This window comes from Poecilia latipinna, unplaced genomic scaffold (assembly GCF_001443285.1).
Source record: "Poecilia latipinna isolate Pla-1442-1.1 unplaced genomic scaffold, P_latipinna-1.0 Scaffold1591, whole genome shotgun sequence".
In the NCBI taxonomy this organism is placed as follows: domain Eukaryota; kingdom Metazoa; phylum Chordata; class Actinopteri; order Cyprinodontiformes; family Poeciliidae; genus Poecilia; species Poecilia latipinna.
The window spans coordinates 130,932-155,173 of NW_015114207.1; the positions used below are offsets into that span (position 1 = coordinate 130,932).

General features: G+C 39.2%; 1 protein-coding gene across 4 annotated transcripts; it reads left to right on the forward strand.

Annotated features, from left to right (window-relative positions):
* Window positions 1-5,680: 5,680 nt before the first annotated feature.
* Window positions 5,681-24,236, forward strand: LOC106963877 (tyrosine-protein phosphatase non-receptor type 3-like). Of its 4 annotated transcripts, none has more exons than XM_015059038.1 (23): window positions 5,681-5,970; window positions 6,648-6,700; window positions 7,141-7,283; window positions 12,472-12,606; window positions 12,766-12,808; window positions 12,913-12,994; window positions 15,233-15,277; window positions 15,405-15,457; window positions 15,666-15,783; window positions 15,869-15,956; window positions 16,206-16,294; window positions 16,369-16,432; window positions 17,352-17,554; window positions 17,639-17,764; window positions 17,864-18,025; window positions 19,341-19,434; window positions 19,516-19,593; window positions 19,678-19,734; window positions 21,581-21,737; window positions 21,826-22,004; window positions 23,100-23,190; window positions 23,338-23,399; window positions 23,510-24,236. In XM_015059038.1, the coding sequence occupies exons 1-23, from the start codon at window positions 5,696-5,698 to the stop codon at window positions 23,684-23,686; spliced, it is 2,574 nt and encodes an 857-aa protein (XP_014914524.1). In that variant the 5' UTR covers window positions 5,681-5,695; the 3' UTR covers window positions 23,687-24,236. The 4 variants fall into 4 exon arrangements, with proteins under 4 accessions (XP_014914524.1, XP_014914525.1, XP_014914526.1 ...); XM_015059040.1 differs by having other exon boundaries at window positions 5,883-5,970; window positions 6,652-6,700; XM_015059039.1 differs by lacking the exon at window positions 23,100-23,190 and having other exon boundaries at window positions 5,699-5,970.
* Window positions 24,237-24,242: the final 6 nt, after the last annotated feature.

A 24,242-nucleotide genomic window follows, 5' to 3' on the forward strand; every position in this document is an offset into this window, starting at 1 on the left:
CTGTCATGCTACTTAATCTAGACATACAGGAAATACTGGAGAAACAGCCAGTGACATAAGTCATTCTTTGTTGCCTCTGTGATCATTTTCCATCAGATTTCAGATGTTAACTTAGACATACTTGCTCTATTGTGACGGTGAGTTATTTAATCTTAAACTTCTGTTTTATTTGTCGTTATCCTTGTGGAAATCTGTTTCTCTTTCTGAATCAGCCTGCATGAGCAGAGCAGCAGCAGGTTTTATATGTAAACTTAGTCAAGGGAGACTTAATTTCATCCCAAGTCAGACTTCAAACCTGTTCTGAGAGATGAATGCATGACGTGTATAGCTTTCTACTTCAGTTTGTCCATAATAATTGATTTGAGGGAAGCATTTCCTGTAGATCCCGTTGTGAAGTGTGAACATGTGTGTAGGGAATATTAAACATTAAAAAATAAAAAAAAAGAGTCCAAAACAGCAGCAATAATAAGCATACTGTGAGGATTTGAGTTTTTCTGTGTGTTTATTTTCCAACCTGGGTCTCAGTGTCTCCCTCACCACCTCATGACACATACATTATCATACCCTGAGCTACTGAGGAAACCCAGGTGAGAATCAGTAGATCTTTCTGTCTTTAGGACTCCGTTTATTCTGATTTTCTCTAATTAATGACATTTGTGAACTCAAGAAGACTGAATGTTGTAACTAAAACAAAAGCTCAAAAATGTGTGCATATACACACCCAGATTAACGGATTTGTTTGCAAGTTAAATTTTGGAGGATTTATGTTTGTGCTCACACCATTTCTAAGAGTAATTTAGAGAAAACAATTGACACAACAGTCATGTTTTTGGACTGTGGGAGGAAACGTTTTCACAGAGAACATTTATTTGTTTACTTCGTTTAAGAATGAACACGTCACATGTTAAAGCAAACATAAGTTCTGAATGAAAGGAGTAGTTTGAAGAAAAAAAATCTTATATAGTCTACGCCTTTTCCCAGAAGTCAGTCTACTGCACCACAAACATCAACAACCATCCATATGGACACGTTTTAAATAGGAAATGTATATATATAAAGGCAACAATAAAGAAAAAGATCTCACACCCCTCTACAGAATCAACACACGTCATTATACCTTGAAAGAAAATTACATTTTATTAAAAGTAAAACTGACGTTTGTAAGTAAAACTGCATGAAAAAAACAACCTCAAACTCAGGAGATTCTTGCTGCAAGGCCAAAGTGCCACCGACTGCACCCATGCTGTAAACATTTCTATAAAAACACAAATGCAAGCGTTTTTCTTTCAAAGCTGCGCCACACATGTTCAAGGACTCAATCACTGCTGTGAGCTCCTTCAGTATCACACTCATAAATCTGGCTGGAAATGTGCTGATTGGCACCTTATGCTGCTTGTCGAACAGCAGAGCTTTGAGAAGCAGATTTTTTTATTATTATTTTTTTTAATTCAGAGTGAGACAGAAGAAAGAGGTATGAGTTTTTCTTCATTTACAAACAGTAACATGAGCACAAATTCCTCCTGTGGATTTATGACCTTTCAATAAAAATGAACCATGCTGGATCTTAAAATCATTCAGAACTAAAAAGACTCGACTCTCTCCCTCTTCAATAATTTCACAGCATAGTGGGAGGAAGACCTGAATTGCAATAATCTTGCTCGGCTTTCACTAAGGCTTTAAGCGTCGTCCTGGAAATAAAACAAGCACGGTTAATCTCTGCACAAAATGTAGATGCAAACGACCCAGTGACATTATGAAGGCTTTCTACCAAGAACTGAGTTATATAACCAAACTTTGACACTAATGTGTTCTTATGTAATGAGGGGGGAAAAAGAGAGGCCGGGTCCGGTTCTGCTGCTGGTGGTAAACAAATTCTTGAGTGAAACAGAGAAGAACGGAGATACCTGAGGAATTTACAGACGAGGAGTAAAACCATGCATAGAAAAGAAAAACAAACAATGGTTCTCAGTGTGAGCGCGAGCTTAACGGTTTTGTCGGAAACTGGAAATAATGAATGAAGATGTTGTACCTGTGTTTTAAGAGACGTAAATCAGATGGAGGACATGAAGTTCTGGTACTGAAATAACATCGGGTTTGTCCCTGTGTCTCTGGGGGTCTAAATTTGGAGACAGTGCAGGGGTCAGAGCGGAGAGGGCACCGTGGCTCTAGGTTCGCAGAAAGCTGATCCTGTGACAGAAACGGGGGGGCGGGGGGGGGGTTTCCTGTCTGCCATGGAGACTGTGTCTGTGAGGAAAGGAGTAAACGCCCCTTTGCCCCCTGTCAATCTGTACGCTCAACCAACCAGTCCGTGCTGGCCTCCAACCAGCCGCCCTCGGCGGCGAACGTCGAGCCGGTCTGAGCTGGTTTCTCCTCTCGGGGAATGCAACAAGTGACGCAGAACATCTGAGCGATCAACAGCATTCCTACATGTGAGTTCAGAGGGGACGCTGAGGAAGCTTCAGCTCTTCGGTCTGGAGTGTTTCCAGAATGCCAGCTTTCACTTTACAGACACGAAATAAACAAACTCATTGGAATTATTAAAAGGTTTCATGAAATTTGCTAATTGGAAGTGATGAATGTTTTCACTGGATAAAATAAACATGTATTTTGTTGTTGGTTATTAACCTTTTTATGTTTTCGTTCAGTTAGGATTTCCATAATTATTTTTGTTTCACTGAATATCAGAATGATGAGAATTTTTTTTTAAATTGCCCTCAAATTCAGAAGTTTATGTATATTTCCTTAGTATTTGGTATTTTCTTCAACTGTAGAGCATTATCTGCATAATGTTTTTCCTCATGACACTATTTATTTTGTAAAGTGCATAAGTTCCTCTAAAAGCAGAAAACAAATAAAATAAATTACATTAAAAAAATGCTTCACAGGTGGGATTGTGGTCTTATTTCTCAAAGCGTAAAAATTGATGTTATGGTCAAAGACTTAAATTTTATTCTTATTAGGTCACAGAAAATTTCTCCAAAAATGAAGGTCTTTGTCCCTGAGTTCAATTCCAAACTTAATCTTTTATTTATTTATTCTTATTTTTTGTGGCACTTTTGAAGTTTTGACTTCTTTTCTGTTTGATATTTCTGCTCATGTTAGCACAGATTTCACTCTGCATGATAAAAAATATATAAAAATAAACAGCATTGTTTAGTTTTGTAGTTCTCAAAAAAGGAGCTTAATTTGTGAATGTGTTCAAACTCAACTGTGTCTAAAACAAAATAAAGACATAAACTTTCTTCAAATCTCTCACTTTAAATTCTAATGTATTTAATTGCTCATGGTTTTTATTAAAAGCTTGTCTGCTCTTAACATAATTAATCAGGCTTCATCTCAGCAAGGTCACTTTCATTCTGTCATTAACAAAGCTCTAGCCTTAACAAATAAGAAAAAATAAAACATGCTTTGTGATATAACTCCTTTGAGTTGCATTGTAGAAAATACCTTTGAGCTTTGAAGTGCGACACTTTCTGAAAACTGATGGCGCCTTGAGTCATCTGACATTTAAGACTGCAGGAAAGTGTTCTCACCTCTGCTGAAAACTGTATTTATAATGTGTTGCACTAACGCTGGAGGAACAGCCGTGATGGAAAAGAATGTTTCCATGACTCTCAGTGCGATCCTGCTGCTTCTAGACGACTTAGAGAGACAACTGCAAGAAATGTTAATGAGATACACTTGATTAATTTATTGGTAGCAGTCTAAGTAGGAGTTTTTGTAGTTTGAAAGTGACTTACAACACAACACCAAGTAAGACAAAGCTCATAATTAGAGCTAATTTCAGTACTATATATGAATTTTGCTGCCTGTTAATGTGTGTTATGACAAGACAAAAATTAGTACTCCAGCTTTTCCCCATGAATTTATTGAGGGTTTTCTTGCACATTGAGTTTGTCATGTGTTTTGATTACAGTCAGACATTGTTGATGTTAAGAAACACTAGGAAACAAAACTTCATTTTTAATCAAGTTTAAAAAAATAAGTCAGGCTCAATTTTGAGAAAAATATTACACTAAAACTCAAAACTGAAAAATAAATTTTTAATTTATTAACAATTCATAGATTTACATTTTACATTTCAGATAAAATACATTTTATCTGAAATTCACACAGGTGTACTTTTGATTTCGTTTTTTGTCTGAGTTTTATCATTTCTTTATTCTTGTTTTGGTCTTATTCTGTGGAATTTGAGGTTATTATTATTATTATTATTATTATTATTATTATTATTATGTTACAAAGTATTTTCAGACAGTAAATAAAATTGATTTTGATTCTGAACATGCACGAAACGTCAGTAATACTTCCAGTATCCTGTAGAGGGCGACAGCAGGTAGCCCACAGGAAGCTGGAGAGCAGTCTATCGTTTCAATTGAATCTGATTTAGCAATTTATTTTTATTTAATGCTTTTGTTCACCGTTTAACAGTTTCCCTTTTTGTAAGGTAATGAATTTAAGAAGGTTAAATTATAGCTTCATTATTGAAGTTTATTTCTGACCGGTTTAGGAGAGTACAAGTTTTCCTTTTAACATTCTTAAATTCAATTAAATACTTTAAAGTTCAGGTGGATAAAAAAAGACAATATGTCAGCAGTTTGTGGCAGGGTCAAAACATTTTTATCATCTTAGACTAATATTGTATCATCCAATACATATTTTGCATTTACATTATGTACCTGTATCTCTTCTTGGTTGTTTGCTGCACTTGATAATATTTACTATTTATCTGAGTGTGATTTTTTTTTCTCATGAAGGCATCTACTGAATAAAATATCACCCAATTTCCATGTTCCTGCTGCAGGAAATAATCTTCACAGGATGATACTGCCACGTTGTGAATAAAATATAAAAAGCAGTATTTTATCTCTTATACTCATCTTAAAGTTTTTTAAATTACACATAAGTGAACTCTGTTAGTTTTTAAGTGTGAAGACTTTTCACAAGGCACTGCTGTGATATTCTACAAAATAACACTGAACAGCATTTAATCAGCTTAATGGATTTTATCAGGGGTCATTAAGCCATAATTGATTCTCTCACATACAAATACATTAATAATCTATTACAGGATGCCAATTTTTCTGGAGCATAGACATAAACTTTTAACGCACATACATTCATACACACATTATGGAAACTTATAAGGGGCTCCATTAGTGCCAAAATGTATTTATGAATTATATATGTAAGGTGTTCATGTAGCGTGATTATACAATCTACCTCTTTTTCAAGAGGCAGTAACAAAAACAAACAAAATAAATTGTTAAAATAAAATGCCAAGCTATATAAAAAACACAAGCATCATACAATCGACCTCAAGAACTTTTTAGATTTAGGTTAAAACCACTAAATGAGATGAGTTCAGCCAATCTAAAAGTTTCTTGAAACAAGATCCATGAAGAGGAATATTTATTAAGCCCCTTTCACAGGCAAAGCCATCGCTAACGCTGCATAGAAAACCAACAACATAAATATTAAGATAAAATAATGCACAATAAAAATTAAAAACATGCACCAGGAAGCCTGTTTAACAAAAAAGGGGAGAAAATGCACAAAATGTACTTGTTTATATGAGAGGTACAAAGCATTTGAAGGTAGTATATAAGACATAAAACATCTGTGAACGAGATGAAATGCATGCGAAGTAAATGCATATAAGACGTAAAATACACTTTTGTGAAAGATCAAATTTATGTATGAAAAAGGAAAAATGCGTCTTAGACGTTTCTCTACACAGGCTGTACTTTCTAAGCGTTTCTCGGTCGCGCGCTCTCTGGAGGTGTCGCGCACCGGGAGCGCGCTCTGCTTAGGGGCGGGGCCGCGCGGAGTCACCGCAGCCAGGGATGTGAAACTTGTCCCGGATATTTACCTAACTCTACCTGGCCTTTCCGACGCGCCCCGTCCCGAGCTCCTCGCAGCGGACACTCTGAAGGATATTACCCCGCTCTCTGACGCCACACCGCCGAGGTAGTACCGCTTAACTCGACTGTCTTATCGCATTTTCTTTCTCTTCCCAGAAGAAACGTGAACTTGGCCGGAGCTGTTGTAGCGAGCCCCGCCGTGGTTGGAGGAAAGTTTGTCGGCGGAGCTTTCCTGGCCGTCTGGGTGTAGCTGTAGGGGAGTCGGGGTTGTTAACAGGTTCCTTGTTCGCGCTGTGGCTCAAAGTACAGCGAGGTTACAGCACAGTTCATTATCTGGAAACTGAAATATGGGCCTGAAACTCTCAGATCCACCCTGTTTACTGGCTGACATGTAAAATAAAACAGCCCAAGCTCAGGATTTTATTCTTACAAAGTGGTTTTACGCGTTTAACTACTTCAGAGGAAGTTAAATGTTTTTATTTATTTATTTATTTTTTTATAAACTAAAGCTGGAAGATTTGTTTGTTAAATTTGGACAATCTTCACCTCCTCATAACTAGATGCAAAGCAGCCAGTGAGATCCTAATCTCCCCATAATAACCAACTTCCTTCATAATGTACTTGTAAATTCATTAGCTGGCCGCCTGCGAGCGGGTTATTGTGGAAAACAAGCCACCCGACTGGGACCAGCTCAGTTTTAATATATTCAGTGTGTGTCCCTGTGTTCAAACATTAACCCAGACCTTGTGTGTGTGTGTGTGTGTGTGTGTGTGTTTCTTTCAGAAAGTGTGCTGAGAGCCAGATCAACCCACCTGGAAATTCAAGACAGGACACATGTACGAGCATATGCATTCAGGGCTCAGACTTCAGGGCATGCGTTTGTAGTGAACGTGTTTATTATGTGCGTCCTTGTTCCCAGCAGAGCTGCTGCTGCTGCTGCTGCTGCTGGTAGTGATGGGGCGTGTTCAAATCTGAAAATGTTTAACATTCTTATCATTCAGCTGCTTTCGAAAGGCAGAGAGAGAGAGATGGAGAGAGAGAGAGAGACATGTTCAGGCCCAGGCCAAATAATAAGAGATTACACACAGTCAGTCACTCCTTTGCATTCACAGTGCATTACTCACTCCAGGCTGATGCTGCATCCAGCAGCATGTATTACTCACAGTGCAGTGTCATCCCCAGGGAGGCGCTTTCATTGGAAGGGCAGCAGCTTGGAAACATCTGACACTCTCTTGTGGTCATGTATGTGTATATGTGTGTGTGTGTGTGTGTCCAGGTCCCCTCTCGGCGGCGAGGCGAGGGCGGCGTGTTTGTCTTGAGAGGGAGGCAGGGGTTACCGTGGTAACAGACATGCCAAAGCCGGACCTGCTCTGCCTCGTTCAGCTGCTGGACGGCACCATCGAGACCTTCAGAGTCAGCGTACGTAACACGTGGAAACGCGCACTGATTCCTCCGTTGATGTCGGGTTACACCGGGCTCTGATCAGCCACGCTGGCACACTCTTCTTCTCTGCTTTTTTTTAATTAGTTTTTTTTCCTCTAATAGTCCACCACTTCCCCCTGTTTGAAGGACACACTCCTCTCCTGCTGCTCGCAGATGCTTATCACACTTTAGAGTAGGGGTGGGCGATATGGACTTTGATTTTTATCGCAATGTTTAAGGGTGAAGTTGTGATAATGATAAAAATGATGGTTAAAAAAACATGTATTACTTTTTTGGGTAACCGTATGGCAACGAAGCATTCACAAACACAAAATCACACAGTTACCACATTTAAACATGTTTCAAATTTTATATTGATTGATGCTCTTGTGGAACACACAGTAGAGAAAAGTTGGCTTTTTAAACATCATTAATTGGAACTAATCAAGGAAACAATAAATCTAAATTCTTACTGTGATAATTTTTTCATGATAAACAATACATTAAATGCCCACCCGTACTTTAGAGCCATATCTAATTTGCAGTATTTGCAGCATTGCCTCTTTAAGACAACCTCTTTCCATCATCCTTATCTGCTCTAGCCGGCCACTTTATTAGCTACGGTAGATCCTACTGGGATTCGTTCTTTGCTGTGTTTTTCCTTTGTGGTACCAATTCATCAAGGTGTCAGGAATATTGCTGAAGCAGTTTTGGTCCATATTGACACAAGAGCATCATGCAATTACCACAGATTGATCGTCTTCACATCCATCTTCAAATTCTTCGTTCCACAACATCCTAAAGGCGATGTAGTGAGTACAGCAAACTCATTGTCTTGCTCTGAGAAGTTGTTTGAGATTAGATTTGCTGGATGATAAATTGTCCCAGAAGTTATTGCGATAAACGAGAATATTCTTGTTCTGAGGCCATTTAAAGTAATATTATAGTAATGGCGTAATAATGCAAGAATAAATACCCTCTCGAAGATCAATAAACGTTAATAACTTTAACACTGGAACTGGAAGATGTTGCTAATATTCAAAATAAATAAACAAAACGCCTGAAACAACGAATAAAATGAGTTATAAAGTCTCTATAAACAAAACTAGCTGGCTTAGACTGATGCGCCACACAGAAGCTTTTTGTCGTTCAGTTTTTGGTAGAAAGACACGAGACAAAAACAGTCATTCAAATGATTGAGCTTATTGTATTTATCATGTTACAAATTGGTTTATTGCTTATTGCGAACACCGTATTTGAGACAAGCTGAGGTTTACGACACGTTGCATTAGAAGATGTGTACACTGTGATCATAAAGGGCCTGATATGGTCAGAAACATCACTGAGGCAGCCTGCAGTGTTTAAATAATGACCATTATCCTGAGCCTGAATCCTTGAGACAATGCAGAATGGAGCTACACGTTCATGTTTCTTCTGCTAAAATCTCACCTTACCATCTGAACTTTGCAACTGAAGTTGAAACTCGACATTATTTCAGTTTATTATTGTACAATTGTGGAGATTCTGCTTGAATTTCAGCCTCAGTTTCCTCTTATTAGCTAAAAGAAATGGCACCTGGTGTGGAGCGCTGCTGCTTCAGGCTTTGACTTCAGGAGACGATGTTCCTCATACCTTGATTTTAATAAGTGATCAGTTGAATTTCTGCCGTCTCCAGCCAGGCTCCTCTTTCTTCTCTGACCTCTGGATAATTTTCTGTAAACCCAGTAGATCGTTGGTGTCAAACTCATTTTCATTTTGGGCAAAATCAAAAATATGAATGTTCTTAAAGGGCCGGTTGTTCCAGAATATATTGATTAAACCCATTAAGTTGATAAAATATCAACAAATAGCTGTTTCGGCATTCAGTAAGTGTAATATTGAACATCTTTTCACACTGATCAGTCCATCAAGAACTGTGTGATTGTTTTTGTGTTTTTTGGGGGGATGGGGGGTTGCAATCAAAATCACAGATTTTGTGGTGATAATATATAAATATTTGTAAGAAATTTTTACAATATTTGCTCTAATGGATATTAAATGAGACTTTTTATTAATCGCTGAATCAGTCACAGATATAACTTGACATCAAGTAAGGCTGAGCTAGCAGTCACTTAATCCCAAAGTTTTTGGCCAGTTTTGAGAAAAAATTTCAGTAAAATCAGAAAATTGTGGGGATTTGTTGATTTTGTGTGAATTCTGCAGATTTGTGATAAACTGAATTGACTTATTGATGTAATTTGGAGTCAGGAGGGCCATATTAAAAGCTACGGCGTGCCAGATTTGGCCCCCGGACCTTTAGTTTGACACATGTGCAGTAATGGTTGGCCCTGAAAATCCCAGTAGCCGAGCAGTTTCTGAAAAACACAGACCAGGTCTTCTGGCACCAGCACTTAAATCCCCTTTCGATCCTGTTCTGACGTTCAGCACCAAGTCTAAATGCACTGAGCTGCTGCCATGTGAGTGACTGATTCATTATTTGTGTGACTAAGCAGATGAACATGTGCAACTAATGAAGTGGTAACTACAAGAGCAAGCTTTGTAGGGGTGCACAGTATTAGGAAAGCATGCAGTCATAGTGATATTTGTTGTGATAAATATATAGTTGTCAGAGAGTAAATGCATCACACTGGAAACATAGCTGCCCACTTAGAGTACTTACTTATAATATGGTTATGAAGTGTGAGAAGGACCTAAATCTTCATATTTTGTTCCTTTTCGTAAAGAAGACAGGATGCAGGGGGTTCTGTTACTACAGAAACGCGACTCTGTTGTGTTTTCTGCAGTCAGAATATTGTGTTTGCTGTATTTTATATTGAACAAGGTCACCCTGACATGAGAGTCTTCTTCCTGTAACAGAGAGTCTGAGGAAAGACAAGAGGAGGATGTAGATGAGCTGTGGGTTATCTCTCAGAGCGATGAATGAAACAGCTATTACAGTAAAGCAATTTGCTCCTTATGGCCATTTGGAAATCAGATTTCAGCCTGGATGTGTGTCATCTACTTACTTCCTTTTATTCTCCAAATGTAATAATTGTGTCAATTTATATTAGTTCAGTCTTAATTCAACTTCCCTGTCTGTTTATGCTGCATGAGATCCCTGTAAATCTCACTACATGGTTCAGTACAAAGAGTTTTGATAAAAAAATTAAGATAAATTCAAGATGAATAAACTTGAGTTCTTTTAAGTGCCAATTGATTAAAAGAAAATCGTCCAGCTGAGATGCAGAATGTGACAGCAGAGGTGAGAGTCTTCATTTTTGGCCATTAATTAGAAAATTAAGGGCTGGCGTGTCCCTTCCTTTTACTTTTTTTCTAAAACCTTAACAACAGAAATGAAATTAAAGTTGCTTAGCTCAATGCCAAAGTAAATAAATATTCTACATTTTGGGCACCGTTTGTTTATTTCAAACACATTCACATTCATACAGGAGGTAGAGAAAAGTATAAACTCATTTGATTCTTTTATTTGTAGCTTTCCATACACATCATCAACATGAACAGAAAAGCAGCATTTCTTTCGCAAGAAGCATAAAATATGCAAACAGTTTCTTTCAATCAACATGAAAGCAAGGTCAGACTGAGAAACTCATCAATAAATCATGTTTTATTCAAATTTCCTGATTTCTTTCAAATAAGGAAAGCAAAACAAAAGAGCTGTTGGTGAATGTTATGTAGCAGGTGGAAAATACTCTGAATAGTAAAGGTTGCTGATCAAAAACTCGGGAGCTTGTCAGAAATAAAAAGCAGATCCTGCTTCACGTATCATTTCCATCTCAAATTGTTTGCTCTAAACCTAAACCTCCTCTAACTTAAACCCAACTTTGAGCTTCCTGTATGCAGTCACAAGTCGGATAACTCGTTTTTTTCTGAGGGAAAAGCTTGATGCTTAAACCAGAAGGGTTTTCAGGCTGTGGGGCCTCAGAGAGGTGTTAACAGGGAGCAGCTTCAGATCACTGAGCAGCAACAGTGCAGTTTGCACAACCGTGCAAGCATCTTGAGTCTTTCCTCACTTCGTCATGTTTTCTCCCCAGAAACCAGACTTTCCTGCTTTCTGAAGGTCTTCAGAGGTTTTTCTCTGGACTGCTTTATTTACTCCATTTTTAGTGCCAGTGCCTCACCATTTATAAGTATTTTCTTTCTTTTTTTTTCTAGCCAAGCTGTTTAAATCTTTCTATTTTATTCGCTTTACCTACTAAACATAAGAAATTAACCAGAATTGTGACTACACATGAGGTAAAACTAGCCTGTGAACCAGATTGGACCTTCGCCTATAACTAAAGTTTAAACTTTAATGTGGTTTCCTAAAATGCCTTACCTCTTTTTTTACTTTTAAAAACAAAATCTTGTTTCTCAGAATACACATTACATCCTTAAGATGTATCGAAGTGTATTCCCCAAGAGTTTCCTATGAGAAATGAAATAAAAATTATTTTTCTATGTATGCCTGAAGGTGGCGGGGGGAAGAAAAATTAATTTGGAGGAATAAAGTGCCTTTCAAAAAGTATTCACAGTCCATATAACTTCTAATTTTCGTTTTTTTGGGGTTTTTTAAGTGATCAAACAACATGAAGTAGAAAAGAAAACTGGCCAAGAACAAAACCTTTTTAGAGGCTCAAAAAGAGTCTTTTTTCACCTTTCAGCAGGACAACAACCTCAGACTTACAGCCAGAGCTACAGTGGCCGTGTTAGAATGGTCTAGTCAAAGTTAAAAGGCCCAATGTTTACATTGACTTTATCAAATTGGGCTGATGTTGAGATGTTTTGTGTCAAATAATGGGCAAACATTTCAACCTCTAGATGTGTAGAGTTTGTAGAGATTTACACCAAAAGACCTGCAGCTGTACTTGCAGAGAAAGATGCTTCTATAAGTATTAACTCAGATAAATACAAATACCACAGATTTCAGATCTTAATTAAAATACTTGAAACCATTTTAAATTTATGCACCACTTTTTGTTGGTCTGTCACATAAAATCCCAGTAAATTAATTAAATTTTGTTTTTTTTAATGATACAAAATGTGAGAAGTTTGAAGTTTGTATATAAGCTCCTTCTTGGCAGAAAACTCCCACGTTTTTGTCAAGAACCTGCAGAACTCCAGTCTGACGTTTTATTAGCGTGCACAAAATGAGCAACCAGGAAGTCTGGCTGACTTTTGATGCCAGTTTGCTGCTTCCATCTTTCAGAAGCAGGATGAAGGCTTGGTTCTGTTGGACCTGGTATCCAGCCACCTGGGCCTGCAGGAGAAGCAGCTCTTCAGTCTTCAGATCAGAGAGTCGAGCACCGCCATCGCCTCCATTGCAGCCAACACGCTCTCTCCCGTGAGCTCACACTTCATCTGCTGCACATTTGCTCTAAGTCTGTAATGTGTTTCTCCGGCCGGTTGCAGTCGGTGATAACCGTGGGGCGTGTTTACATAAATGTTATTTGTTATAGCCTCAGATGGCTATTAGGGCTGATGAATGCTTTTCTTTTTGCAGCGATGGTTAGAGCCAGAGAAGTCCTTCAAGAAGCAGATAAAAGGTATCATTTGTTGGTGAAATTTCTGAGTTCAGCAGAAAACTGGGTTGTAGTTGTGGTTAAATATAGATACAGGCCTGTTTTAAGCAATTTGGTTGTTTCTGCAGGTCTTGCCTCCCCCTTTTATCTGAACTTCAGAGTGCGGTTCTTCATCTCTGATCCCAACTCTCTGCAGCATGAGCAGACCAGGTCAGTACTTCTCTATCATGATAATCCAGCTCCATGTCAATGTGAACTGTTAACATTTTATAACAATCAAACTGTTTTGTTCACATCTTGATGGGAAACTTCTAAGCTGCTCATAAATATAACTGATTGAATAATTGTTGAAATTGCCGAAGCTTCAGTATTTAGTAAATAAACCTTGTCAGCTGCACTTAAGCAATGACTCTTCAGGTTTTTGTTACTATGAATAGTCAAATAAGTATGAATGTTTCCTTTTAAAAGTTGAACATTTCTTCAAATTTTAAAGTGTAAAAACAGTAAAATAAGGGTCCAAACTGGTATGACGGAAGGCTTTTCCTAAATTTTGTCCGTTCTTCCAGAACAAGATTTAAATTTCTGTCAGATCAGATGTTTTAGAGTCGCCATCCATTCTCGTTTTGGTGTTTTTCCATGTAGGGTGTGTCATTTTCCTCCTAAATTTGTTTAGCTGAACTCACTCTTTCTTATTTTAGTGAATTGTTCCCTTTGCCTCCAGCTCTTACACCAGCCTGAGGCGTTACTGAAAAACTCTCTGATTGTGGGTTTATGAAGTTCAGACATTTAAAAAAAAAAACATATTTGCACACTTTTATTTTTATGTCATGCTTCAGTTTAAAGGGATTGTTGGAAAAGCTTGCAGCAGGCTTTGCTTTCTGATTTGTTTGAGATTACACAGTAAAGGTTTCTTTATGAAGCCTTGATATGCTGCTTTTTTTTTAACAGGTTTAGCTTTTTCCTTTGAGCTTTTCTAGCTTCATTGTTTCACACTTTTTCTTTTTACTAGTTTCCTGATTTATGTCTCAACTTCTGCTTTTGGCTTTTTATATCCTGAAGCATTTTGTTTGTCTTTGTGAGCATCAGTTTTTATCCTCTGACGGTTGGACAGCTGCATCATTTGATGTCGTGCCAAATCTGTGCAAACTAAGAAGCTAATCAGGGCGTTTGATGAATTTTAATTAAAATGCTTGGATCCCAAGGGCGATGGCATAAAGTAGAAATAAAATAATGTGCCACTTTTAAATTAAGAGAAATGAATGAACATTTGAGGTCATATTTTACCATTTTAACCGCTTATGGAACATTTCCAATTCAGGAATGTTTCCCAGGAATCGGGATAGTTTTCTGGAGACTCATTTAAACGATTGAAATTACAGTAAGGATGAAAAACTGGGTTTCTATAATCTAGAGGTTTTATTCTACTTTGATTATTGGAGTGATGTGGAAACAAACTCTAATTAAGAAAATAGTTTTTGAGTTTTACTGTAAAATTATTTGTTTATTCAGTTCATACAGAAAGGAGGAAAATAGTTGTCTTATTTATTGTTAAAGGTAACAGGAACCAGTTAGTATCAGCAGGTCAAACCTTTACAGAGTGGAAGATCAGAAATCAGCCACAATCTCTCTGATTTGTGCATTTGTATTTACAAATTTCCTTGATATTTGTATGTTTTAATGTTCATTTCAGATTGTAGCCTCTGTGAATATATCAGAAGTTGTGACTGTAAAGCACCAGATAATAATCCAGACCAGGTCTCCTGTTTATCTCTGTTCTCTGCCTCCAAAGTAGCAACATGAATGTAGTAAAGGTTGGATGTTTTTACTCATGTTTTAGAATACTACCCTGTAAGTTAAATCATAAATTAATGACTTGTCTGCCTCTGTTCCTGCCAGAGGCGCTGCTGTCTCCTCTGCTGAATGAAGATCAGACTTAGATGATTAAATGTTGTTGTAAACATGAACTAGTTTGCTATTCCAGTTTGCAGCTGGTAGTTAACCAGGTAGCAGGTTATAATGCACTCACTGGTTTCATTACCTTCTGTCTGAGTGTCTGCAATGGGGAAAATAAACATCAAACTGGAGAATAAGGATGCTGAAACTTTATTTTCACTTTTGGTATGTTTTCATTCTGTTGGAAAACTAAAATGTCTTTCCTTTCAGAGCACCCTGATTGTTTTGTTGAGAAACTACTTCCATTGACATTCTTGTTATAATTGAGGCGTTTTATCAGAGCCACAAACCATTTCTCCCTGGAGATATTAAAAGTCTGCAGAAAACATCCCTCGCTTTCTGTCAATACTTGTCTAAACGTTTCGGTGTGGTTGTGTCCTCTGAAGCCTGAGCCGCCGGTGTGTCTAACAAACACCAGCATGTGAAAGAGACGCTTTTTCAGGGTATGGAAAACAGGCGTGGGTTGATAAAGTTCCTCTTTTGTCGCCTCTGCAGGCACCTGTACTTCCTCCAGATCAGGAGCGACATCAGGGAAGGACGGTCAGTTGTCCCGCTTCACATCGAGCGCCTCCTCCTCTCTTTCTCCTCCTCCTCCTCCTCCTCCTCGGCGCTCAGTATTTGTTTAGCTGTGGAGCGTGCGATGTGTAATCACGGTGTCTGATTGCAGGTTGCAGTGCCCGCTGAGTGCAGCTGTAGTGCTGGCTTCTTATGCTGTGCAGTGTGAGTCCCGTCTCTCCTCTAAAAGAGAAAATGAGATGATTAATGAGGCAATGATAGCTGCTTGAGTAATTACTCCTGGGAAGCTGCTCTCAGTGCTTTTATTTAGCAGCTTTCTTTCACTAGCGAGACGTTGGGATACACAGGTGTGTGCAGGCGGGGTTTTATGTCTCCCTGTGGGATGCTCAGTGTTTGTTTCCATCACCTGCAGCGGAGATGGGGGATCACTGTCCGTCCAGACAGCCGGGGTACCTCTCGAAATGCCACTTCATTCCCGAACAGGACGAAGACTTTGTGTCTAAAGTGGAAGACCTGCATCCGCAGCACAAGTGAGTTTAGTGCCTGTAGTTGAAAAGAACAGCAGGTTTGTTGCACAATTCCTGTTGTGGTATGTGTCTGCGTGTGTGTTCCTAGGGGGCTTAAGCAGAGTGAGGCGGAGCTGTGTTTTCTCAACACTGCACGGACGCTGGAGCTGTACGGAGTGGAGCTGCATGCTGCCACGGTAATGTTGTTACTTTAATTATGCCGTGGCTTAGTAAGCACACCTTCTTGTTTTCTTACGTTAATAAATAAGAGGAGGGTTTTCCTGTTTGATTCATCGCCAAAGCTTCACCAATTAAACAAAAGCTTTTGGTTTATCGTCCAAGAACTTTGGCACTTAATGAAAACTCCTTGAATTATTTGACAACAATTAAAAACTGAAGCTAAAGCAATTTTTAATCTCAATATGACCCATCCTTCTGTCTCTCAGGACACCAACAATACGCCTCTAATGGTGGGTTTGGCCTCCAGTGGTGTTGCAATGTTCTGCAATATGATTTGCTCCAGTTTCTTCCCCTGGTGAGTAACTCCGCCGCTCAACATTCAGCTTGTTTTCGCATTTCCTTCCAGTAAATCTGACGCTTTTCATGCAGGGGGAACATCATCAAGATATCTTATAAGAGGAGACGCTTCGTTGTACACCTGAAACGCAAACATGTGAGTCTCTGGCTTCGTGAAAACGTTTCTGCTGGTTCAAAGATACGATCAGAGTGAACGGAGTTGTTTCTGTGTGTTTAAAAATCCATTGTTCATGTATGGAAAATGGACTAAAATGCAGTTCGTGGTTCCTGCACAGTTTGTGAAAAGTTCTGACTTATTTCAGGTCTGAATAAGTTTGAAAAATTACAAAAATTGACAAATATTTGTATTTACAGACTTTATTCCCCAACATGTAGGCATAGAGATCTGCCTGTCCACCAGACATCCATCTTTTTGTCCATTTATCCATCCATTTATTCATTCATTTGTCCATTTGTTCAATAGAGGGCTGCAGCTAACAAATATGTTAGTAATTGATTATTCTGATGATTAACCGGATACAAAAGTGGCACATTTTACTGGTTTTTCATTTCATCACATAAGCTCTTTTGTTAAACATGAAATAAACATTTAATTGCTTAAAAATGCAATAACATAACATTCCTTTGCATTTGAACCAAGTGAAGTTAACACTGTGACACTTGAGGAGTTTGGGCTTGGATATATTATATCTTGAATCCAAAATGTTTATTTACTTTTGTACTGCTTGTTACTGCTTTGAATATATTATTTTTTAAGCAAATGTCCTTTTTTGAGTCTGTAAACTCCAGTTAACTGTTAATCGATTGCTAAATTAGTTCACAGTTATTTCAATAATCGATTAATCATGATTAATTATGATTAATTATGATTAATTGATTCAACCCAAATCCGTTATTCTTTTGTCTTTCCATCAGTCTCTCAGAGTGTCTTCAGAGAATATGATGTCTTAACATGAAAAACACGTTGAACCATGTTGTCTTTTATTTGCAGCAAACTTATCTTCTGTTGCAAAACAGAGACGATGTGAAAAGACCCTTAACTCTTTGAGTTGCAGGGGGAAACCCAAGACTGTGAGGTGTCTCTAAACCTGCCCTGCCCCAAGACGTGTAAGAACTTATGGCGGTCCTGTGTGGATCACCACTCCTTCTTCTCCTCCAGCCGGACTGCCAGGAGCCCCAAATACAACAACAGCACGGTTAAGGGCTACAAGCAGCTCATAACGCAGCACCTGGGCCTGAGCAACAGTAAAACTGAGGAGTGAGCTTTCGATGCATCCCACATATTCGCTTGTTTTGCCCTTGAAATCTGCTGCTTTCTGAACATTCGACTCTGTCGTGACAGAGGTCCGGTGTGCCAGAGGGTCGTAGGGGGGATGGTGTGGAACCCGGTTCTGCAGAGGTCTATTTCATCAGAGCATCTCGAGACCAAGAGTCTGCCCTCCAGATCGCCGCCATCAACCCCCAACTGGTAAAACTGCTGCTACTAACTGCAGCGGAGATTTTCTCTAAACTAAAAATAAACAAAAAAAAAGGCTCAAGCTACACATCCGATGTGTTGGTGCGGCAGGAGAAGTCCCCGAGTTCGCCATGAGATCAGAAAGCCTCGTCCGTCATCGGTAGAGCTCAGCACGGACCTGAAAGACATGTCAGAGGGGGAGGACGTCTTCTACACGTACAGGGCCTCTGTGGGCAGCAGCAAGGACAGCGAAGGAGACGCATCGTCTCATCGGTCAGTAACGCAGGAGCCCATGTTCCTGTGTTCACGTCTTTGTTGGGATTTTATGTCTTAGACTCCACAAGCTAAGGATGTTTCTAAGGATGCACCGATTGCCGATCACCAATCTTTAAAAAGCCTGTCCAGCCGATTTCGATTCTCTCTGATAGCAATTTTTGTTTGTCTGAAATGTTGCTGAATGTGGCAAGAAAGTTGCTGAGCTGGAAACAATGAGGTGATTGTTGCTTTTTGCAAATGTGCAGACATGATATGGTTGCTGAGGTCGATAAGATCCATAGATAAGACTGGCTTCCCCAAAATGAAGGAAATCGGTCGGTTTCTATTCATTTCTAAATGAAAATATTAGAAAAGGCAGATTTACATTTGTTTTCACTCTTCTGTTGATCAGTACTGCTAAATAAATTGGTCAAAGCGACCAATCACTGCAGAATTCACTTAATTAGTAAACATCATTTAATATTTATATCAATATTACACAGCCTTCCTCTGAAAATGCCAACAAACAAACGGCATCATGAAAACCAAGGAATGCAGCAGAAATGCTAAAGAAGTTGCTCTAGTCAGATCAGATCTTACATACAAAACTTGACTGATGGAAAAACTGCACCCTGAACTCACCATCCCCACTGAGAAACATGGTGCTGGCAGCATCATGCTGTGGAGATGCTTTTGTTCCGCAGAGGCAGTGAAGCTGGTCAGATAGAGACACAAACTTATTTTGTAATTTTTAAAAAACATATAAATCCTGCTTAGTTCCTTGGATTGGAGTTCACCATTTCTGATAACTGTGCAGTATTTTATGTTCTAGTCTTTACTGTACAGTATGTTTTTAGTCTTGATGTTTATATATTTTTAATGCTTTCTGTGAACGTACATGCCTATTCCGAATAGCTAAAATCATGTGTTTCTAACGGCCTAGTCAAAGTCCAGGCGAAATTCTGTCGAGAATCTGTAGAAAAATAGAGATATTGCCATTCACAAATGCGCTCAATCTGACTGATCTTGGGTTATTTTGTAAAAAAAAAAAAAAAAAGTAGAGACAGACCCCTAAAGACTAGCAGCAGTAACCGCTCTCCATTTTTCTTCAGATTTTATGGGTGAAATATTTGAAAACCATGTTTTATTTTTTATCTTTAACATAAAGTAACAATAAAATACATCGAGGCTTGTGACTGAAACATAAGAAATTGTTCAGGGGGATAGGAGTGTTTTTTGTTGTTTTTTTTTCCAGAGGACTGAAGTTAAAATCAGCTGACCTGTAATGAACCATGTAGCCGCAGAGTCATTTTTAATATTTTATGTCTTCCAGCTTTTCTGCTCCTAACAGTCAAGGATCTGGTGAGGGTTTGTTGCAAGCTGAAGACAGCATCGGGGAAGAAGACAGCCCGTTCCACAACAATAAGGTTTTTCTTTTTCACCTCGGCACTTTCTGATTTCTGAGTTTTCCCTTCACTCTTCACATTCATGACAAGTTCTTCGTGCAGGATGCTCTTGGTGACGGCGACCTGATGCTGATATGCATCACTCCAGACCACGAGGGGAAATTTGGCTTTAATGTGAAAGTACGTCTCTGTCTTCCTTGCATGCTGCATATACATTTTTTATGATTATTTGTTCCTCTGATGAAATTGTTGAACTCCTCTCAGGGTGGAGTGGATCAGAAGATGCCTCTGTCCATATCTCACGTTAAACCGGACTCCCCGGTAAGAACATTCCGGAATAATTATGTTTTTCAAGCTTTGTTACAAAAACAGTGGACAAATGGTAGCATATGGTTTTTATTTTCGGTTGTATTATGCATATTTTTGCAAAAATACCGCAAAACAAGAGATTCTTTTGGAAAGTCTTTAAAGTTTCCTCTTTGTATGGATTGGAAAAAGTTATAAAACCATTCAGACTCAAACCACATCTCACTCAGATAAATTGTGTCCAACTGGAGGGAATTCAAGGCCATTGTTGCTCTCCTGAGGAGTCTCCGGCCAGCAAAGATCACTGCTGTGCAATTTGCTGCAAGGTCAAAGAATAATCCAGGATTACGTCTAAGAAACCAAAGAGCTCTCTCACATTCTGTAATGTTAATGTCTGGCTCTACAATCAGCAAATCGCTGAACAACAACTTTCTGTGTGAAAGTGATAGAGGACGAAAGCAACGGCGCTACGGGGGTGAAACAATGTTGCCCTTTCTTTAGCTTGTCTAAAATGTTTGTCCATACACAGAAAATATTTTGTAGAATTAAATGTTTCATAAGAGTTGATATTGATTATTATTGATTTTTTTTGTTTGTTTTATGTCTCTGCACTACTTTCAAGCTCATGGTGTGACTTTTCCTGTTTTTTCCACAGTTTTTACTCCACGCCGTTATTTATTGTTACTGCTTGTTACTGCCTTTGATACACAGAGGCCAAACCTTAAACTGCTGCTGCATCAGTTACTCTACAGGTTGTTGCTAGGTAACCACAAGTTGCCCAGCAAGTTGTTGCTAGGTAACCAAAGAGTGAGTGAGTTTGTTGGTTAACGCCACCATCCTTTCTTTCAGCTGGCCGAGAGATGTTGAGTGGCTAAAGTGTTTTCTCTGCCTACATCCCCCAGAATGCTGTGCGGTTCTGGCTCAGAGTTCAGAGTTTGGACAGCTTGTTATTAGCATAAGCTTACACTTTTTCTGTTGTAAAAAGTAACACATTTAATGTAAAACATTAAAACACTTGGCTCTGAATTTAATTTCACCAAAACCATTTTCAGAAAGATAAACCCACAGTTGGTTTTTAAACCAGCGTTTTGGAAAAAGTGAACATGATATTTAGAAATCCTGTCCATTATCCCAGAAGAAACATTAAGAAAAGACCTGAATGAGAAGTTGATGACAGGAATACTGTTGTTGTTTTTTGTTCAGGAAACATCTGATATCTGTAATTGCAAAGAAAAGTTTCTGTTACCAAACTAAAGTTTTGTTTTTCTGATTTATTTATGTCATGAAATAAAATACAATACAAACTATTTACTTAAAAATCGCACAATTTGAATTTCTAGATTTCTGTTTTCCGTCACTCACAGTTGAAATAACCGACGATAAAAATTAAGTACTTCTATATTCTTTGTAAGCGGTTAAACCTGCAAAATCGGCAGCATATTAAGTACTTGTTTTTCCCACTGTGTATGACATCGAATGGTTGTTAATATGGTCCTGTGACCCAAAACCTGTATTTCAATGGCATGTTTTCTTTTCTTGCCCATTTTGAAGAGTGGCTAAGAGAAATTGCCTTGTGTCAGGTCATAGTTCTAGCCCAGGTAAACGGAAAGTTACTCATGAAACAAAAATCCTAGAACTATGGTCAGCTTAAAAAAAGTCAAGAGCAAAAAAAGTTAAATTTATTTGATGGGAATTGATGACTTCTTAATATGAGATTATCCTTTAAATGAAAACTAGGACAATTAACTTAAAAAATAAGCTTATTTGTTCTTTTGGAGGCAAACTATGCTTCTAAAGTCACTAATAATTTCTTGTTTGCTACCTTAAATTTGATTTAAAGCTTGTCCGTTGTGTCTTATAGGCCGGTCGATCTGAACCCAGACTGCAGGAGGGCGACCTGGTCCTGCTCATCAACGGTCGGGACATTTCCGAACACACACACGACCAGGTGGTCATGTACATCCGAGCCAGCCGAGAGTCTCACTCCAGGCAGCTGGCTCTGCTCATAAGACGTAAAGGTGTGTACCCGTAAGAGGAAAGTGCTGAGACGGAAGGAGAAATGCAAATGACTGCTGCTCACAGCCCTGGACTGTCCTCGTGATCCAGGTTCGGGCCGGGTCATGCCTCAACTGCAGCTGTCATTCGCCGCCCTCTCGCTCACCATCCCACCACAGGAGAACAAGCCTCAGTCACCGGGTCAGCTGGAGCGGGTCACCACGTTGGAGGAGTCCATGAAGCAGCTGGAGAGAGGGATACAGTCTGGCACGCTGTCCTTCCATTTTGAGGTATTTTGTTTGACATGTAGAAGTGTTTTCAGTAGACATGCACTGGTTCCATTTGTTGTGGCTAAGATCTACATCTCATCCCTTATATTCTTACATATTAAGACCTATTATTCTTCCTGGAACATATTACGATATGTCTATGGGCTACAAAACATGTTGATCACATTTTTTGCACAAAATCATTCTTAAATCATCTCAGTCTGGTCAGGTCTGCCTATTTGAGCTACTTTAAGGGCATCTTGTCACTTGAAATCCAAATAAGCTGCTGCTGGACATGTCCCACAACTCAACGTTTACACTAACACATGAAAATGGCTTCAAACTTACCCACAACTGTGTGCCATACATCTTTGAAAAGCAAAAGCAGAGCTTCCTGCACAACCAACAAGAATGCAGCAAGTGGTTTCTGAATATTAATTCAATAATAGCAGCAGATCTTGTACAGCACATGCAACAGTAAAATCAGCTGAACAAAGGTGCTGAAACTTCTTGGGTTGCTAGGTGACAGGCTGAGCTTGACTGGGGTTGCTAGGTTACGGTGCAGAGCCCTTCAGTTGTGACTTAAGAATTTTCCACACACCAAAAATCATTAACCTATTGCCAAAAAATGCCTGGGTGTTTTATTTTAAATAACTTTAGACACAAATCGAAGTTAAGAAAAGGTTCAAAAAGTGAATTTCTAAATGCAGCTTATGTTCCTTTCTCAAAAGAGCTAAAAAGAGAGAACTTTACTCTTATCAGCCTTCCTGTTATCTGATGAGAGGCTCTCTCTCTCTCTCAGCCATCATGTCTACAGTCTTGATACGTCGTACAAAAGCTTCTTTTTAGATCGCTCCTTGCATCTCTGGGCTTAATCTGACTTCATTTTGAACATCTCAGGCATGCCAGGGCCAATCAAACCTAAAATCAGCTGATTTCTCTGAGCATCTCTACGTTTAAAATGCTGCTTTTAGGACAGATGTTGGCCCTAATCTTCAGCTGAATCCTGTTCATAAAAGCAGCGATGACCTTGAATTTTTCTAATTCCTGTGTGTGTATGTTTCTGTGTGTATTTACATGCATGTTTGCGTGCGTTTGCATGCTTGTAATTCCTAGAATTTATACAAGAGGAAGCCTGGTCTGTCCCTAAGCTGTGCACGGCAATCCGAGAACCAGGAAAAGAACCGCTACAGAGACGTTTTGCCTTGTAAGTGCTCCTTGCTGCGTCTGCGTGCCTGTTTGCTTTCGCTCGTCCCCCTGCTGTGCCCGGATCCCGCATGTTAGGCTTTGAGAAATTTAATTTTGACAGCTCTGTTCTGAAACCTCACCAGCTGCTGCCCTTCTCTGCTTTCAGACGACGACACCCGAGTGGTGCTGCTGGGGAAGGAAGACTACATCAATGCCAGCCACATCACGGTGAACATCGCTCACCTGAAACTGCCTCCCGTCCTCTGTGTCTCTTTTAGTGTAAACTCATCCTGTTCATCTTGTGTGTGGGTGTTTGTGTGTCTGTGTGTGTCTCTTAGGTGGCACCCAATGAGTCTGGAGTGTGTTTACGTTACATTGCTGCTCAAGGTCCACTTCCACAGACCTGTACTCACTTTTGGCAAACTGTATGGGAGCAGCAGACGCACACCATCATCATGCTTACGACTCTAACAGAGAGGGGACGGGTACAACGTGCTTTGTTTTTGTTTTTATAAGCCACCGTTTTGCAGAAACGTCTTAAAATTATGCAACTGAACATCAGCAACACGTTAACATAGCAATTAGTGCAGCACAACTGGCAAATTATTACATGCTGTGTCAGGTTTAATTTTGATTACAGTGATTAGAGGGGGTTCAGTGGCTATGTTTGCACACAGCAATGATCCGATGGATCACACCATAAAAGAATGGCTGAAAGCGAGCGCGACCCAGATGCCGGTGAGATAAATAATCCGACGCAGAGGAGGAACAAGAGCGTGCCTCTGTCTCAGCTTTCTTGTTGCTTAGAAACCAGATGTTCTCATTAATCGATCATTGTGTCTGGATCTCGTCAAGTGTCCGGGAGTTTCCCCTCACTGCATGCGCCTACGTACATATGCATCGACGCTAAGCTCTCCACCTGTTGCCGCTGATGAATTGCTTTTGTCTGCTGGCCGCCCTGTGGATCAGAGCAGGCTTTCTGAATATGAGCTTGATTTCCTTAGAGTTGCTGCAGCGGCAAACTGTTTCCTGTTACTCATGTCCAGAGTTGGACAGTAACTGGTTACATTT